Genomic DNA, 18,194 nt, shown 5'->3' on the forward strand with positions numbered 1-18,194 from the left:
CTTAAATTTGGAAGAAGAGGATGCTTTGGGCCTGGCAGGAGTGAGCCTGGCTTCTCGCCCTAGTCCTGGTCCTGGCTCTGGGAACCTAGGTCCTCTGGCCTCTCAGGGCCTCAATTTCCTCACTGTGCAAACTCCAATGATCTTATTGTTGCCGGTGGATCCAACCGGTGTTCCAGGTTCTTGTCCCGTCCCAGAAAGAATTCAGAGACAAGACTTAGAGGTTAAGAAAGTAAAGTGAGGATTTATTAAAGGATGGATAGTACACTCTCAAGGCGAGAGCGGGCAGGCTCAGGTGAGCTGGCTGCCCTGAGTTTCTTACGCAAGTTAGTTACATAGGGTGTAAAAATGAATGAGCAGAATATTCACTGAGGAGGGAAGGGCTTGGGGTCGTATTTCCTGATTATCATCCCAACTCCACCTTCCCAAAGGGAGGAGGGATTTTTGTCCTTATTTAGTCTGGAAGAGAAGTGTCATGGCGTAGGTGCATGATGGGTACTTCTAACCAGCAAGGCTAATTTTATTGAAATGAGGGCATAATGAGCAAAAGGTTACATTCAGACACTGGAAATTCCTGCCTTTTCTGATCTTCCTTTGTTGGTCTCCAGGCCAAAAGGTGTGGCCCCTTATCAGCCCAAAGATTCCCACTTTTCTTTCTCGGCCCAGGGACCCCTGGTGCTTATGTGTGTTTCCTGCATTGGGCTTGTGCCCCTCCTTTCTACCCAATTCCTGCCATTTGGTCTGTGTCGCCCTTTCTCTGCTCAGATCTAGCTATCTGCCTGCTCTAACAATATATCTCTTGGAAGGTTGTTGAAAGAATTAAATCATAAAATGGATGTAGAGCCCCTGGAAGAGAGTCTTGTCCATAGAGAATGCCCAGTAAATGTTACTTTTTTTTTCTCATGACCCTTGCCTAAAGCAATCTCTAATCTCTATGGGGTGTAGTTAGAGCATGAAGGACCCTTGATCACTGATAAAGCCACGTCTATTACCTGATACTTGAAATTCCTTTTAAAAGGAACACAGCTTTTACCACAGTTAAATATGAGGTCTCAAGTACAAACCTACAGAGAGAAGAAATGTAAGAAATTACAAGAAATTGTAAATACAAACACAAAATAAGTAAACCACGTGACTCCAGCTGCAACCCATGCAGGACACACAGGTGGGGAAGCTCTGTGTCAGGGAGCCCCAAAATATTCATGTTCAAGTAGTTCTAGAACAGCCTGCAAATTCCTGCCCTTTTGGGAAAACTGCCAGTTGAATTACAGCTTACTTTTGCATTAAATCCTATTTGCTTGAGATCGTACCTTAACTAATTCAGGGGCTTCTGAGATTTCTCCTGCAGGAGCCTGACCATCTCTCTGATGGTGTCTCCTGTGAAGTCTTATTTCATTGACTGACACAGGGCAGTTCTGCAGGATCTTCTTGCAGGAAGAGGACGTAGCAAGATGACCCAGGGCCATTGTCGTGGCATTGTGGGTTCAAGCCAGTTTTATTCTGCAGGAGCGAGATAGACAGAAGGCAGATCAGTGATTGCCCAGGGCCAGAGGTGGGGCAGCATAATCCTGAATAAGGAAACTAATTGAACATTTTTTAATAAATAAATGAAACCTCAGTGATGCTGCTTCAAAAATAGCAATGTGGCATTTGTAAAAAAACAACAACAACAAAAAACAGAAACAACAAAAAACAACAACAAAAAAACTGAGCTGTGAATATAAGATTTGTTCCCTTGACTGCATGTTTGTTTTACTTCTTTAAAAAGTTTTATCTGAAAAAAAAAAAAAGCCTCAAGTTCCAATAGTGTTACAATCCGAAAGGAAAATAAAAGTCCACCCTTGCAAGATTTTGGGAAGGGCCCAATAGATACTGGATGGGAACGGGCTTAGGGAAAAAGGCAAAATATGCTAACTCACAGCACGATAATGTCTGCTGAAGGCTATGAATAGAAATACCAGGTTCAAGTTTGCCAAGAAAGATCTATTCCCTAGCTGCCACTTGTCTCCCAAAATGAACATCAGGCCACTGACAAATACATTGAGAAGATCACGGGTCCCAAATTCTGGATCCAGGTTCTGGCTCGGTTGCTCATTAGCTTGTGATGCTAGACAAATTTGGCTCCTGTCCTGGGTCTAGTTTGTCCCTTCCCTAAAAGCAGGATGTAATTCCCGCTGGCCCAGGACAGCACAACACGAGTCTGTCTGTTACTGAGTCCAGACTCCTGCTCGCCCCACGACAGACCAATAAATCTGGAGACGAGGTGTTGGGGCAAGGAATAATGACTTTTATTCAGAAAGTCAGTATACAGAGAAGACGGCAGGGGAGGAGAAATGGGGCCTTGGATGCTGTTGGGAGCTACTGGGGTCTCTGCAGCTTGCTTCCTGGGGCACACAGAGTTACCCCCAAAGAAAGCCCTACAGGAAAGGATGAAGGGCTTAGGATGGTTACAATAGAGACAGCAAGTAGCATCTAATGGGATTATTGGGCAGTGAAACCTGCCCTGGCACTGGGGGTCTGTGCCTCCGGGGTGTGCTCTGGGGCTTGTGTTCAGACCTCTTAGAACAAGGCAAAACTGGCTGGGAGCGCTGGGAACTCAACCACGGGGTGCTCTGCTTCTCAAAGGAGGAGCCCAGAGCAAGGGGTCAGGACCCAGGAAGCGGTTGTTTTTAAAAGCAATCTAAGGAGGAAAAGATTTTATCTTTCACTGTAAAACTTTCAAATTCTTTTAATTATTTACCAAGAACATGCGATTATTAAAAAAAAAAAAAGAGAGAGAGAGAGAGAAACTGGCCTGTAGTTCTGAATCATCAAAAATAATTTCTTTTTCCTTTTTTCACTTCATCTCGATCAGGTCAGACTCATGCCTTTGGTGGAAGTCAGAGGGAAAAGCCATCCCACACGAGGGGGCGGGGTTTCCTCTGAGAAGCCGCCCCTCCCTCTCTCAACCACCATCTATTGGCCGTGGCTGTGTCAGGTGGGGGATGAGATGGGGCGTTCGCTAAACGCGACCCTGAGGTTGGGCTTTGTGCGGCGAGCAGGAGCTTAGCATCCCCGACCCCACCGCTGGGCTCGGAGAGGGCGGCGCCGGGCTCTCAGTAACTCTGCTGATTGGCCCGCCCTCTGAGGGGCAGGAGGGACGGATGGGGCAGGGTGTAGTGGAGGAATGGCCACGCCCCGTGGTGGTCCTAAGGAAATGGCGTGAATAACAATAGAACTCAATAATGATGAGTCATTAAGTCATTTACAAGTAAGGACACTTACCTGGACACACTCAGAATCTGATCCAGTGTGCAGCCCGGGCGGGATGTCCCAGCAGCAGCTTCCAGCTGGTAGAGTTGTGTACCCCAAGCCACTGGCAGGGGTCTTGCTCCAGACCAGAGACCCCACCACCACCACCCACCCCCGCCCCAGCGGGAGCCACAGCTAAGCTCAGAACAGCACCCTGAATAGCGCTCTACCCCTCATCAAACAGAGCCCTGAGGTGGAGCTGAGCTCCAAATTTCACTTCCTGGGAACCCATCCGTACAGGATGTATTATCAAGACTAGAGAGTTTTGGGGTCCATTTGTATAAATATTCAGCAGTTATATCTAATCTCAGTGTTACTTGAAATTGTTTGACCAAAACAAAACCTAGTCCCTGGTGTCTCTGTAAGTGGAAGAGGGTTGTCTATAATAAGGTTGCTCAAGGTTTTTTCGGGGTTGCAAAACGATGTGTCCTGGATGCTCTCTGTCCCTCATGCTTCCTCTTAGGATTTACTAGTGTCTGCCAACGTCTTTATCATTTGCCCCTTTTTCTCTATCCCAAGTACCCAGCATCCCCGATCCTGCCCCCTCCAATCCACTCACTCTTCCTTCCGTGGTCCCGATCTTGATGCAAACAGCAAGAACAGCGCCCTCTGGAGGGCACTGCCCACAATATACCAGCTTCTTTATCCACATTTGACAAGCTTAAAAAGTGTCACATATCAGAATGGTTTTAGACTGCATTTAATTGGCATTTGCTGTTTGATGGCAATATAGTTTTGTTCTTTTGGAACACTTTACTCTTAGAACCTACACTTTACCCCTAGAATCTACAGTTGGATTCAGTTGGCGGCGTGTGCTGACGCTGTGATTGGTTCATTAGTTTGCCATCGTTAAGACTGCAAACTGCCTTTACAACTGCAAGACGTTCCTGACGACTTCAACGTAACGGCCATCTGGGGGCGGCTGCCTCTGTCTCCCAGGCTGCAGGAACTTCTTAATTGTAGGCATGTTGCTGATTCTTGTTTTAAATGCCTGAAATGAGAAACAGTAAGATCAGGGCTTTAAGAGCCATCACAACCTTTAAGAAAAATCAAAACTTTGTCATGAGGGAGGGGAGCTTCGATTATCAGCTTGTGAAGCCCAGGGTGTTGAATCCAAGTTCATCCTGCCATACGTGTTTGCTGGGTGCTCTGCAGAAGGATGATGCAATTGCTGGTCTGTTTAGCATTAGTGAAATTTTCTTATTGAAAAAATCATTGACATAACTAGGCAACAATGCGTATTAATAAGTCTAGAAATTCATATTTTTTGACCTATCAATTCAGTGTTTGGGGAATTTATTATAAGGGAATAAGTGAAGGGGTGAGTAAAGACATAACTGTAAGAATGCTAGCACAATGAAAAATTAGAAATAAACTATGTTTCCAGGAAAATGAAACTGGTTATATAAGTCATGGTACATCTCTGCAAGAAATATAAGTCAGCAATTTAAAATCATATTAATATGAATGGAAAGAGTAAGTTTCCTCTGTTGACAGGGATTGCAATACATTGCATTGTTTAGTTGGAAAAAAAAAAGCCCAGGGTAGAACACAATATACCCTATTTTCTGTTTTGTGCGAGAAAGCAGGAGTGGAGGGAATAAATACATATCTGTATTTGCTTGGATCTGCATAAGTAGGAGCCTTGGAAAGGTTTACAGGAAACCAATAAGAGATGATGGGGTGGGAAGGTGGGAGGGCAGTAGTGGGAATGAGATTCCACAATTTACACCCTTTTTGTATAGCTCTGATCTTGCAAAAAGATGTGACTTTATTGCCTAATGAAAATAAAATAAAATAAAATGATATTACAGAAGAATATCTGATGACATGTCAAGATATTTGTGATAATTTTTTAAAATGTTAAAAGCAGACCACAGCAATATTTAGGATGATGCCATTTGTGGGGAAATGTCAAAGAGGACAGGAAATCTAATGCAGTAACATTTGGCTGGTAAGATTATAGGTCTTTTTTCTTTTCTTTTCTTCTTTTGGTTTATATAAATATCTTACGTGTATCTTTTGTGATCATTAAAAAAATGCTAGTCTTGAACTACAAAAACCTCTGGTCACCTATTAGATGAAATGTCTGTAAGGAATTAGAACAGAGGCCAGGGAAGGTCTGGCAGCGGCAAGATTCAGAGAGAAAGAGGTCAGAAGACGGGCAGGGTAGCAGGGGAGAGGCAGTGCCTTTCCAGCAGAGGCTCTGAGCAATTGAGGGGCTTCCTGGGGGTCCCTGGCATGAGGGGGACTGACAGAGGCAGAGTGGTTTGGTCAGCTGGGATGGAAAACAACAGAAACAGACTCGTCAGCCTTGCTTAATCAGGAAAAAACACTCAAAGCACTACAAAAGGTGGAAAGCATTAAATGTTTAAGCCAAAAATCAAATAATCTATTCTTTCTCCCTTCATAAGGTTTTATTTCCTAACGACCATATCATGTGAGCAGGAGACAAGCACCAAAATGAATAAAGCAATGATTTTTGGAACAGTCTTCTTAACTTTCAAGAGTAACCTGAAGGCACATTTTGTTTCAGTCTTTATGTCTTTTTTCTTGAGCTTTGCGTGGATGTTAATAAACTACCTTTAGCAGAGGGAAGTCAGAAAGAACAGAAGCATTGAGTTCTTCCACCATTAAAATAGCTTCCAACAGCTGTATGTCTGCCCAGCTGAATGTGTTGCCAACTAGAAAATCCTCTCCATGGTCTTTCAGAATCTGCAGAAAGAAGAATAACAAAGAATATCAAATAAAATTAAAGACTATTTTGCCTGGCTAAACACTTACAAAAGCATGGGCTTTTTTGTACAGATCAAATTTACTAAAGAAACCTTTTTCTTGATAATCTCCACGAATGCTGGCAAGGGTAAGATGAAGCTAAGACTCTTACACATTGCTGTAAATTGGCACAATCTTTTCGGGAATTGGTCAGTGATTTTCAAGACACCTGGAGTTGAAGTGCTGGAACAGAGCTCCCAGTTATAAGACTAGAGCTGGTTCAGTAAGACTGTACCCACCATCATAGAGAGACACAAAGGTCATGATTAGCTGGAATCTAGCTACTAGACAACAGGTAGAAATGAGGCACCAATGGGATACCAGAAGTCCAAACCTCAGCCTTTACGCCATCCAGTGAAAAATGAATATAAAAATTTCTCAGGTGCAGCTTTGAGTAGCAGATGTACAAAATATAGGTTTCTTCCATAAATAAGGAATAAGGGTAAGTTTAGGTACCACATCTCTTCTTGTGATACATACAAGAATCAAAATGAATGGTCATATGGATGAAAAAAAGTCTAGAATCAGTGAATTCTAGAATATCCCAGCCAAGGCAAAGATGAAAACAGTTGATGGGCTATATCAAGTATGTTAAATATATAGAATGTGATTTCTGCCAAAGACAAGCTTGCAGCTACAAATTATACAGCACATAATTTGTACAGGAGACAACGCTTCCAAGAGACAGAGGCAACAGACTCATGAAAAAGAAAAATTTGAGCCACAGAGCCAAAAAAAGAAACTGAACTCTTTAAGGAGTTAAGAATGTCCAACATGTTCAAAGAGTTAATGAAAAAAAAAAAAGGCATGTAGAAAAAAAGGACATATGGATTTGAAAAAGATAAAAATAAATTTTTTGAAGTAAAATATATACACGTTGATATAAAAAAGTCCATGGAGAAGTTGGAAAAAATCAGTAATTTGGCATATCGATCTGAGGAAACCCACAGAGACAGAGAGACTGGAACTATGAAAGAGACGTTAAGAGACATGGAAGACAGAATGAAGCATCAACATATATCTAATTGGGCCCCAAAAGGACAAAATAGAGAGAATAAGGAAGAAGCCATCTTCGAGTGTTATTTGGTGGAGAATTTTCCAGGATTTTGTTTAAAAAAAGGGAGACTCTTCAGACTGAAAAGAAACAACACACAGATAAATAAAAACAAATCCAGAAGTAAACACAGAGCACTGAACGTATATTAGATAAAGATGGAATCTAAAAATGATAAATATAGTGCCATCAAAGGAAAGATAACCATGCTAATGATAACAGACTCTGAAATAGCAAAAAACCAAGGCCAGAAGACACTGCGGTAATATCTTCAAGGCGTTAAGAGAAAATAAGTATTAATCTAGGACTCTATAACCATCTAAATAATTATTTAAGAGTGAAGATAAAATGAAGTTATTTTCTGACAAAGACTGGAAGAGCTGACTGCTGACGGACCCTTCTGGGAACTCTCAAAAAATGTTCCTCACGTGGAAGGAAAATGTCCCCAGAAGAAAGGCATAAATTACAGGGAGAACTGGTGACCAAAATCAGCTAAACATGTCATTAATCCACGTAAGTACTGACTGTTAGAAAAAAAAAAAAAATTGGGGGGAGTTTAAAATCAAGTTGGATCTAAAATATGACTCAACAAAAACATAAAAAGAGGAAGAAGGGAGAGGTTTGGAGGGAAAGTAAAGCCTTGTCTAACTGAGAGGAGGATAGTGAGTAATAATTTAAGAATGGCATGTTCATCTTCCAAACCATTAGAAGAAAAATTGAGAATAAAGAAAACCTGATCAATCTAACAGGACACAGAAAAGGCAGGGGGTGGGGAGGGAAAGAAAAGCTTTGTATTTGCAAAGAAAAAACAAAACAGAATGAAAGAAGTAAATTCAAATATATTAGCAATGACAAAGCATTCATCTATATGACTCAAAAACAGAGTCGATTGAAAGAAGGAAGTTGGAGACAAGCTTCTACTATGTTATTGTGTACTTAGAAATATTTTAAGATCCATTTGTGTAAAAGTTTTTTAAACATCCCAAAGCCAAGGCTCTGTTTTTCAAAATGGACAAGAAGAATTTATACCAAATTCCTGACAGTGATTGCCTCTAGAGAAGAAGAAAGGAAGGGACGTAACATTTGGGTACAGTCCAAAGGAGACCTCAGTTATCTGAACAGATTTGTTTTGAGGAGAAAGAAAAAGTTCTTAAGCAAGAAAATGAAAGTATTCACATTTGTTAGTGCTGAATAGTAGCTCCTGCTTTTGAAAAATATTTTAAATAATAGAACAACATGTGATATGATCTTGAGTATAATTACAGTTATGCAAAATCTGAAAAGAAATAAAACTTGTTTACAATGAAAAGACTGGAAGGAAAAACACAAAAGTAACTGACATTTATCTTTGGTAGTGAGGGTGGTAGTGATTCTGTATTGTCCAATTTTTTAAAATAATGAGCATTTACTTCTTATAAGTTTTAAAACTCACCTTATTTCAGAAATTAAGTTTAACCTGAGTGAAAAAAACTTGAATTTACGTGATTTTACAATATAGAATTTAAGTCATTGAGTTGAAGTAAATAACATGCTTTGATTCGGCAAAAGTGGTTTGGTTACCTATGTGAATCAGAGAAGTAGATTTGCAGCTTAGTATCCACTCAGAAATGACTTCAGAAAAGTTGTAAGTTAAAGAGACTTTATCTTTTGACTGAAGTTTGATTTGCCTCCAATATTAAACTTAAAAAAACATCTGATGCAGTGAATTCAAGATGGTGATGCCTTGTACTGATGGCTTATTTAAAAATCAGAGGAGAAATGCTGGATCCTTTTACTGCACTTGGTTTATTCCATTTATGTTTTGTCGGAGGTTCCCTAATTATACATGTCATTTGTTCTGGAATCCTTATTAAAGTTTTGGTCCAAATGCAGCAGGAGCTCTAACAGAGCTTCTGTCTTTTCAGATATTCATTCTTTATTCTTATGAGCAGTGTAAAATGCCCAAATTCTGGATCCCGGCATCCTGGGAAGTGGAACTGGGGCTGTGCCCTGATCTCCCTCCCAGTACTCGTCCGCCCCTCCCTGACTGCCTCCTGGGCTGGGGGTGCGGGTGAGGGGACCCCGGGGGGCTGGGATGTGGGGGACCCTCATAGATGCCAGCCCCGCCCTGTCCCCTCCCCCCTCAGGATCTGAGCACGCAGCTGTCACCGACCCCTCGCCCTGTGCCACACCCGCCTCCGCCAAACTGGGTCGCAGCAGCCTACCTTTTCAAAGACGGGGAAGTACCGAGTTTTCGCTTTCTGGACGACTAAAGCAAGGTCCTCCTCTTTTTCCTCGGGGGGTTTGAACGCAGCCTGCGCGATCATCATCATGAGGTCCAAGGTGCCGTCTGCGTACATGTCGATCCTGGCAACACACCGGAGACTCACTCGGAGGGGAACTTCTGAGTGTGGGCTTTCCCAATCTGCCCCTTTTTTTGGTGCAACCAGATACTGGGGCAGAGGACTTCTGATTCCCCCTCCTCTAATCATGCTCAGGAGTGATTTCTGGAACCAGAGCCAGCCACATGACCACAGTATAGGAGGCTCTCTGGAAACGCTTATTGAAGATAGGAATGTGCTTCTAAGTTGAAATTGCCCATAAACACATACTTAGATTATTACGGTTTTAAAAACCAAACTGAATGAGGTTTACCAAAAGTGCAAAACTATTAGTACCAGACCTTTCCACTTACTTAAGAGAAGGTAGGTATATGATCTAGCGGGTCTTCCCTTGACCTGACAACTGAGAAAGATTTACAGCTCTATTTCCTTCTCTTTAAAACTTCCCTTTCATTGACAAACACTTTTAAAAAAGAATATTTAAAAAAACAAATTAGGTTATTTATGATCTATTCTTTACTACCTATTGGCGCAGTCATGGTATGCTAGATATTTTTACAACTAGCATTCAAACCCATTAAGGAGTGTGAGCCTTTGTACCCCCTTTCTATGTGCTAATTGCCCAACAATTTGGGGTTGATGATCTTCTTTTTAAAAATGTTTTTTCTTTTTAGGGGAGAGGTAGTTAGGTTTATTATTTACTTACTTATTTTTTAATGGAGGTACTGGGGATTGAACCCAGGACCTTGTGCATGCTAAGCATGCACTCTGCCACTGAGCTATACCCTCCCGGCTATATTGTTTTAACATATATAAGAATAATTGGCTTCCATTGTTCTATCGGAATCACAAATAATTTTTCTACCTTGTTAGATTGTCTCCCAGCCTACTTGCTGTAGTCACTTAGACTTTATGTCTAACCTGGAAAAAAAAAAATTAACGATGCTATATACAGTTTAGGACACACATCTTGAAAAAAAAACCTTAGAGATTTAAAAAAAACTAAAAACCTGCATCAAAACAATGAGAAACAGACTGCTTTTGCATAATAGTACTTGTTTACGTTATTATAAAAACGATTCTAGTCATACACTGTGTTTGACATTGTGTTTGAAACGTGGGGCTGCAGGTTAGAGTGATTAAGTCCGTATTAAGATGGGGCTATGGGAAAGCTGGGGTTGGGTGCCTCTTGGTACGGACTTTGCTCATTCCCGTGTTATGCGCACACTCTTTTCTGTACGATAGACTTTGCCTTTTCTTCTACCATGTGTTCGATGTATATCAGGCATCCCGTAGCGTCCACGATGATGGGAATGATGAAACAGACTGCACCTGGGACCTGGGACCCTGGGCTGCAATGCTTGTACCATGTGGGAGCAACAGAATACCAAAAAAACCAAAAACCAAAAACCAAAACCAAAAACAAAAAAACCTATTAAGAACTAAAAATAACTATATCGCATGCGTAGTTGGAGCTAATCATGAACAACAAGATACAAAAAGACCAAAAACCCAACTGCCATTTCTGAGGTGTCAGGAGCAAAAGCAGGGGACTGGTCATGACCCCTGCACAAGGACCACCTCGCCGCCCCTCCAGCCCCTCCAGCCCCTCCCCTGGACCCCTGCCCCAGCCCCCGCCCATTTAAATGACCAAATTACCACCCCACCCCTCTCAGGGAACTAGCAAGGGAAACTGTTACTAGTTTTTGCTCTCTCCTGCTGCAGCACAAGTCCCAATAAAGCCTTGCCTGAGTTTCCGGCCTCTTATAATTTCTAGATTGATGAAGGAGACCAAGAACCCTGGTCAGTAACAATGAGATTTCAGGGCCCACTGAAAAGTCTCCACCGACTCCAGATCCAGATACAATCTTAAGAGTTGGAAATCTTTGTTTTGGCTTAAGTTTACTCATCTCCTGTGAAACAAAACTATCCCTGGGAGAAATAACCCAGGTCATCCCCAGCCACGCCTAGCACAGTGCAGAGCACAGAGCAGCTGCTATGGTTACACATGTAGGAAAAAAATGGCCACAAATCCCCACCCTTCAGTATTTGTGATAAAACTTGGCGCCCAGCCAACACCCCAGCCAGAGTCTCCTGGCTGACTCTTGGCTGACCACAGACATGGGAGTGAGTCCAGCCAACATACATCGAGCCTGGCCCAGGTGTACTGACACGCAGACACCATGGACCACAGACTGGTGAGCAATAACAAATCCTTCTTGTTTTAAGTCCCTGGGTTTCGAGGTGATACATTATACAGCATTATTTGCAGGACGAGATCATTGATACCATGCTCAATATGTTTGCTGAGTCAGTCATTTCCACCTTCATGCAGAATAGTTTATTAGGTCATTTTATGAGAACATACTTTGTTAGGAGTGGGGAGAGAATACGAGAATGTTGGATGCAGACCGCTGGGATGAGTAGAGGGGAGACCTGGAGCAGGTGCTCAGAGTATGCACATGACATGTCTGAGTGGCCAGAGCATCTCGCTCATTCCCTTGCCTCCTCCTCTCCATGCAGGCTGAAAGGCTGCACCTGAGCTGGGTCATAGTTGATGCACGACCACAGAGCTTGGCTGAGAGCCAAGTATAGGCATGACTACTCTGGTACCTGACTGCCTCCTTCAGGTCCATGACTACTCTGGTACCTGACTGCCTCCTTCAGGTCCTTCCCACGCAAGTTGTACTTGGCAGCGAGGTAGCTGAGAACGGCCCTCGTCTGCGTCAGCACCATTCCATCAATTTCAACCAGAGGTACTTGGCCGAAAAGCAGATGTCCATCTGCGGTTTGAGCAAAGAGAGGTTAAGATACGCCCCCTCCACCATTGTGGTAAGCCCACAAGAGGATCCACTTCTAGTTTTGTTGGGTCATTTTAGTTTTCAGCCCAAGTGATGAGTTCAAGACCCCAGTTGTTGAGGAAATGCCTACCGTTTGCTTCATGGAAAAAGTGAGATTTGTTTGATGGTTTCTGTCAATCTGTTAAAACCACTAAGGTATCTGTCAATCTGTTAAATCCACTAAGGAAAAGTGAGTGTGAACCATGAGAACCAGAGAGTATCTTAGATCTAATTCACCCTCCCATTTGCTCCTTCTCCTCCAACCCACTGGAGCATCGTGAAGAATTCTTAAAGGATTCTCTGGTGAGATGGGGAGTATTGAGTCAATTGGCACTGGGTCAGCCTGTGCTATCGTATCTAGTTGATGTCAGAGTCGTAGCCTCCTTGATAAGCTTGTATGAAGGCTGAGGAGGCAATGATGATGATACAGTTAGCTCTGGAACAGGGACACAGTGAGCTGTCAGCATTAGCAATCACACCGCGTCCCTGCTCACACAGTTGTCATCTTAGAGCTTCGTGTTGAAATGAATATTTCCTAAAAACATAGTTCTTTTTCCAGGAAGATAACATTGAATAAATCTAGGCTTACCCTTCTGCAACTTCTCATATTGCTCTCTTGTTTCAAGAAATTCTTCTTCAAACTAGATAAAGGATAAAGACATTGTTATAACTTTAAGGTTCTAGAGAGAGAAAGAAAGAAGAAAGAAGAAAAGAAAGAAAGAGAAAGAAAGAAAGAGAGAAAGAGAGAAAGAGAGAAGGAAAGAAAAGAAATGCCCACAGTTTAAAATTCTCAATGGCTTCCAGGATGAAAATTTTAAAAGGAACTACAAAGCTGCCAACTACCATATTGCTGAAAATTCTGACAGTGTGTGTGTAGATTAGCTTAGACTAATGTGGGACTGGCACCTCTTTGGGGGTGTTGCCTCCTTAAAGGACACTCCCAGTCCCCCATTCATATTTTTCCTTTTCTTCATCTTAGCTCTGCCTTCTCCTTTCCTCCATCCTCCCCTGTGATTTCTCTTCTTCCCTTTCCCCTCTTCCTTCTCTCTCTTCTGTGTTATTCTCCCTCCATATCAGGTCAGATTCAGTTTCTCTTTGATGCTCACATCCTCAGTGAAAGGGACCCAAAGATCATTGACACAGGTGGGGTGTCATCATTGATGGATGGAGTTTCTAAAGCTTTTGTGAGAAAGAGTGACTTTTTTGTCCCACAATCCTTGAGATGGGAGTGAAATAAAGTGAGCAAAACAAAGTGAAATAAAGACAGTCCTGAGCCCATGTTCTAGAGGAGATGACATTCAAATAGGGCCAAGGAAGTCTTCACCTGCATGAAACAAAATACTTGTGAAGCACGTGCAAAAATCTATGGAAAAGTCAGTGAGAGGAAATTCAGAGTTAAGGAAAGATCCGATGGGGCTGGCCTTTCAGAGGAGGGCCAAGGAGGGGCCAGGGTGCAGCTGGGGCCAAGGTTCCGGTGGGCAGCTGCAGGTAAAACATGACTGATTTGCCAGCACAGAGCTGGAAAGAGCCCAGGGCATCAGCTGGTTCCAATGGAGAGAATGATTCAGATGCAGGTCTCCTCTTTCTCTCCTCTGTCTCGTCATCCACCAAGATCTTTCCAGCCTCACGAAGCTTCCAGAACACTTCCCTAAGCTTCTCCGTCCCACCCTGGCTTAAACAAGGGCTGTGATCCCTCCTTCACTTAGGAAGGAAGACAGCTGGGAAGGGAAAGAGTGGATAGAGCTTGAAGGCATCATCCTGAGTTCTGATGGGGGAAGAGGACCACTTCAGCCTCACCCAGGTTATCCTCCTTTCCTCTCCCAGTCGGGAACCAACCTCCACGCCAGCTGCAGCCAGCAACCAGTGGATCGACTCCATTCTGCACCGGCCACGGAAGTAGCAGAGCTTGGGTTTGGCTGCTATGACTCCTGGCTTGGGCTTTCTGAAGGGCAAAAGAGGTTAAATGTGTTTAAAGAATAGACTAACACACGCTGTATGGTAACAATTCCAGGGGGAGGGTATAGCTCAGTGGTAGAGCGCACGCTTAGCATGCACAGGGTCCTAGGTTCAATCTCCAGTACCACCATACAACAAACAAATATCTAATTACCCCCCCCCAAGAAAATAATAAATAAAAATTCCAAAGCAGGCGAAATGAAACTGTTGTTTAGGGACTCATCCATAGGAGGTAAAACTATGAAGAAAAGTGAGAAAATAATGATCACAGACGCAGGATGGTGGGTACCTCTAATGAGGAGGATGGGGGTTGTGATTGTGGGGGAGATGGTAGGGTTCCGGGATACTGATGATGTTTTATTTGATAATGTTCTATTTCGGAAACAGAATAAGTAATTAGCCTTTATAACTAGTCTTCGAAATGTACAGAAATGTCTTTACACTCTCCTGTATATATGCTCTATCGCACAATTGAAGAGAACAGAAAGAACAACCTGTACATATGAAACCATCTGTATTCTGCTTCTGGTCTCTTAAGGAAGGAATCAGGGGTTAATGTGATGGTGTCATGAATGACTGTGCAAAAGAAATCTTCTAACAGTAGGAGGGAGGTGAGCCGGTTGGAACTGAAATGTTCCGTGGAAACTGGGGACTCTTTCTTATCTGTCACAAGACTCTCCTGAGTGCTGGGACAAGCACAGAGGCAGACCGAGACAGAACCAGGATTTAGCCTGTACCTGGCCACCAAGGAGCTGGATCACTTTAGGCCCAGTTCACTCTACGTCCATCTGCCTGCATGTGCTCCTCTGTAACTGGGAAGAATCACACCAGGTGACCTGCCACCTTTCCCAGCAGAATATAGTCATAAGGTGGTGTTCCCAATGACACTTTCATCTCGTTGTTGTAAAAGCCACAGTGGCTGTTGCGTTAGTGACCCCTGCTTATCTCCCAGGGATATAGAGACGATCGAATTGGAGAACACAGAGATTGAGTGCTCTGAATAAACTAAAGCTCTACACCAGCGTAGAGGATGGCTGGGTCTCCTTTTCTTCCATCCGCCTCTCTGACTCTGGATGCAATATTGCATGCTTCAGGGAGACAGCAACGATGCCAGCTGCTGGCGCAGTGCACAGGAGCTTAGAGGCTTTCAGGACACGTCAGGGTGAGCACACGGATGGGGAAGCCGCCCTCAGCACTTACTGTGGTCCTCTGCCCGGGAAGCCCCAAACTGCCACATATCCTGCCCCAGCCTTGATTCCACCTGAGGGTGCTGCCCATGCTAACAAAACTCACAAGAAGGTCAAAAACCAGAATACCAGTAGCTCAGTTTATGATGAGAAATGTAACAGTTAATACCCGCAATCATAGGATGACAACGTCACTCCGATTCCCAAAGTCTTGCAGGCGTTTTGAAGCCATTCCCCGCACAACTGCTCTCTTCTCTGCACTGGATTTTCAGTTTCACTCTTGGAGAAGTTTGATTGCTTTCTTGCTGTGGCCTTGCCCCCACCAGGCACTGCCTGTGTTCGGTTGCTGTCAAGATTCATTCCTTTTAAATTGCCTTTTAGCTATTGCATGTTGACAATTTCAGGAGCTTCGTGAAAACCCACCGCTTTATTGTCTTGGGAGACACAGTGATTCAAAAGATACTGTAATTCTCTGATGTGAAGAACTATGTTTAGGTCCGGCAACTGACTACTCACAGACCTCAAAATGAACCCTACAATTAAGTGAGCGTGGAGGAAATATGAGAAGAGAAAGATGGAGACTGTCTCTTCTCAACTTCTCTCCAGCAAGATAACTCCTAAATTCTCTGATCTCCTGGCATGACCCTTGTAAATTGGTTAAGGATCAAACAGAAGCAGCCCCTCACACGCATAGAAGTCAAAAGGAGGAGGGTATAGGAATTCACCAACATGCCAAAGGCACAGCGGGACACACGCAAACAGTGGGTTCCAGCCCTGGGAGTCACATTTCAGATGGACCAGGTGCCAGGAGGCAGCAGGCAAAAGAAGCTGGGTGACTGACAAATGATTCCAGCCCTCACTCGGAGGACCCCCTCCAAATCTCTAAGTATTTTGCTGCCTTCAGACAAAACTCAAGCAATACTGGTGAAGTCAAATAGCAGCCCTCCACTTGGGAAGTGTCATCTCTCCGCTCTCTGAGTATACTTGACCCCTCTCCACCTGCTCTGGAGAAATGGGCATGAGGCTGCAGGTTTGGCTGGGGCTGGTCTGGGGTTAACTGCTGTCATTCTGTCTCCCTGAAACATTTAATCCACCCAAATTCTGTTTGAAATAAATCCAATGGGACAAAGGAAATCCTGCTCAATCCCTTCTCATAGTGATTCTGTTCTGCTCCCCAAATCTAGCCAAAGCTACAAGTTATCTTTTGGTCTAGAAACCGTGGCTCCAAATAAGATCCATCTCTGGTAGCCTCCAGAAAGCTGTTTCTGAGCAGTGGGCACTTAAAATGTAGGCTGAATAGTCTTTCTTCTGTCTGGCTATTCTCTTAGTGATTTGAAACCCAGAAAGATGAAAACTCTCAGCCCTGGATTTCCCATGGGAGAACGGTACCTCACATGGCCACCGAGGTCATGGCTTGGAGGCTCCAGACAATATATTGGTACCAGAGATCCAGTCAAGAGTGAGCTATGAAGGTGGGAGGGCAGAGCTCACATGGTAGAATGCATGCTTAGCATGCATGAGGTCCTGGGTTTAATCCCCAGTACCTCCTCTAAAAATAAATAAACCTAATTACACCCCCCTCCTGGCTAAAATAATTAAATAACACAATAATAAAGAGTAAGCGACCAGACGACCAACAAGTGTCTACTATATAACACAGGCACTATATTCAACATCTTATAATAACCTATCATGGAGAAGAGTCTGAAAAATAATAGATTTATATATAGATGTATAACTGAATCGCCTTGCTATACACCTGAAACTAACACAACATTGTAAATCAACTGTACTTCAATAAACATATTTTTTAAATCAATTTAAAAAATATATAAAAAGTGAGCTACCAATGGCTGTGCGTGGCGCCAATGGTAGTGAACTCTCTCAGATGAAAAGATTGGCATCAAAATGCCATCCTAAACTTACTAAGAATGAGGCAAGCTTCTTGTTGCCATGGTGAAATCGACATTCAAAGGGATGTGGAGCTATGAGTCCTCGGAGGTGTCCGAAAAAATGAGTGGGGACCCTGGAGCAGCAGACAAATGAACAAGAGCCAGCAGTGGAAGGTTGTCTCTTCCGTGGGGGGAGAGGAGGGTTGCTGAGTGAGAAGAAGAGGTGGGGTGTAACCTCCTGGACGTGGATAACAGCCACTCCGGCTTGTCCAGGTTATGAAGGCTGAGGAAACTGAGGGCTCAGGCGTGGCTCTGATTCTGTTCATCTCCAGCCTACTCCGTGCCAGGCAGGGTACCCGCGTTCTGGTGGATCTTCCAACGGAAATCATAAGTGGGTGTAACTCTCCCCATCTGTGATATCATGTGGTATTTTTCTTTCTCTTTCTGGCTTACTCCGCTTAGAATGATGACCTCCAGAGACACTTGTTTCTTAATTTGTTAAGATTTCCCTGTTCGATCCTTCTCTCTTTCTTTCAACATCAGACATTAACTGAGCTCCCTCTCTGGCTATAGTACTGGGTTGGACACTCCAGGCAGACAAAGATAAATAAGATGTAGTTCCTGCCATCAAAACCCTTACAAAAGGAATACCTATTGATGGAAACATCCAGACTGCCAAGAGGTAAGTCGGCATGAAATAAGTGTTTAATAAAACTGCAGTATCATATTGCAGGATATAAGCAGAGCCTTACAGAACAGGTATATATAAATGTGTTTGGGTTTTTGAGCCTCACCCCACCCTGCCCCACGGCATTACAGATTAAGGGTCTAAACCAAGTCCTTTAATCCTTTTTCCTGGACCTCTAATGAATTTCAACAAA

At 43.3% G+C, this 18,194-nt stretch overlaps 1 protein-coding gene across 1 annotated transcript; it reads right to left on the minus strand.

Moving 5' to 3' along the window:
* Positions 1–3,992: 3,992 nt before the first annotated feature.
* LOC102519947 (glutathione S-transferase A4) lies at positions 3,993–16,832 on the minus strand. Its single transcript, XM_006182381.2, has 7 exons — positions 16,816–16,832; positions 14,115–14,220; positions 12,868–12,919; positions 12,089–12,221; positions 9,322–9,463; positions 5,872–6,003; positions 3,993–4,279 (listed from the first exon to the last, which is right to left on the minus strand). Exons 1-7 carry the CDS (start codon positions 16,830–16,832, stop codon positions 4,157–4,159), a joined length of 705 nt encoding a protein of 234 aa, XP_006182443.2. The 3' UTR covers positions 3,993–4,156.
* Positions 16,833–18,194: the final 1,362 nt, after the last annotated feature.

This window comes from Camelus ferus, chromosome 20, assembly GCF_009834535.1.
Source record: "Camelus ferus isolate YT-003-E chromosome 20, BCGSAC_Cfer_1.0, whole genome shotgun sequence".
In the NCBI taxonomy this organism is placed as follows: domain Eukaryota; kingdom Metazoa; phylum Chordata; class Mammalia; order Artiodactyla; family Camelidae; genus Camelus; species Camelus ferus.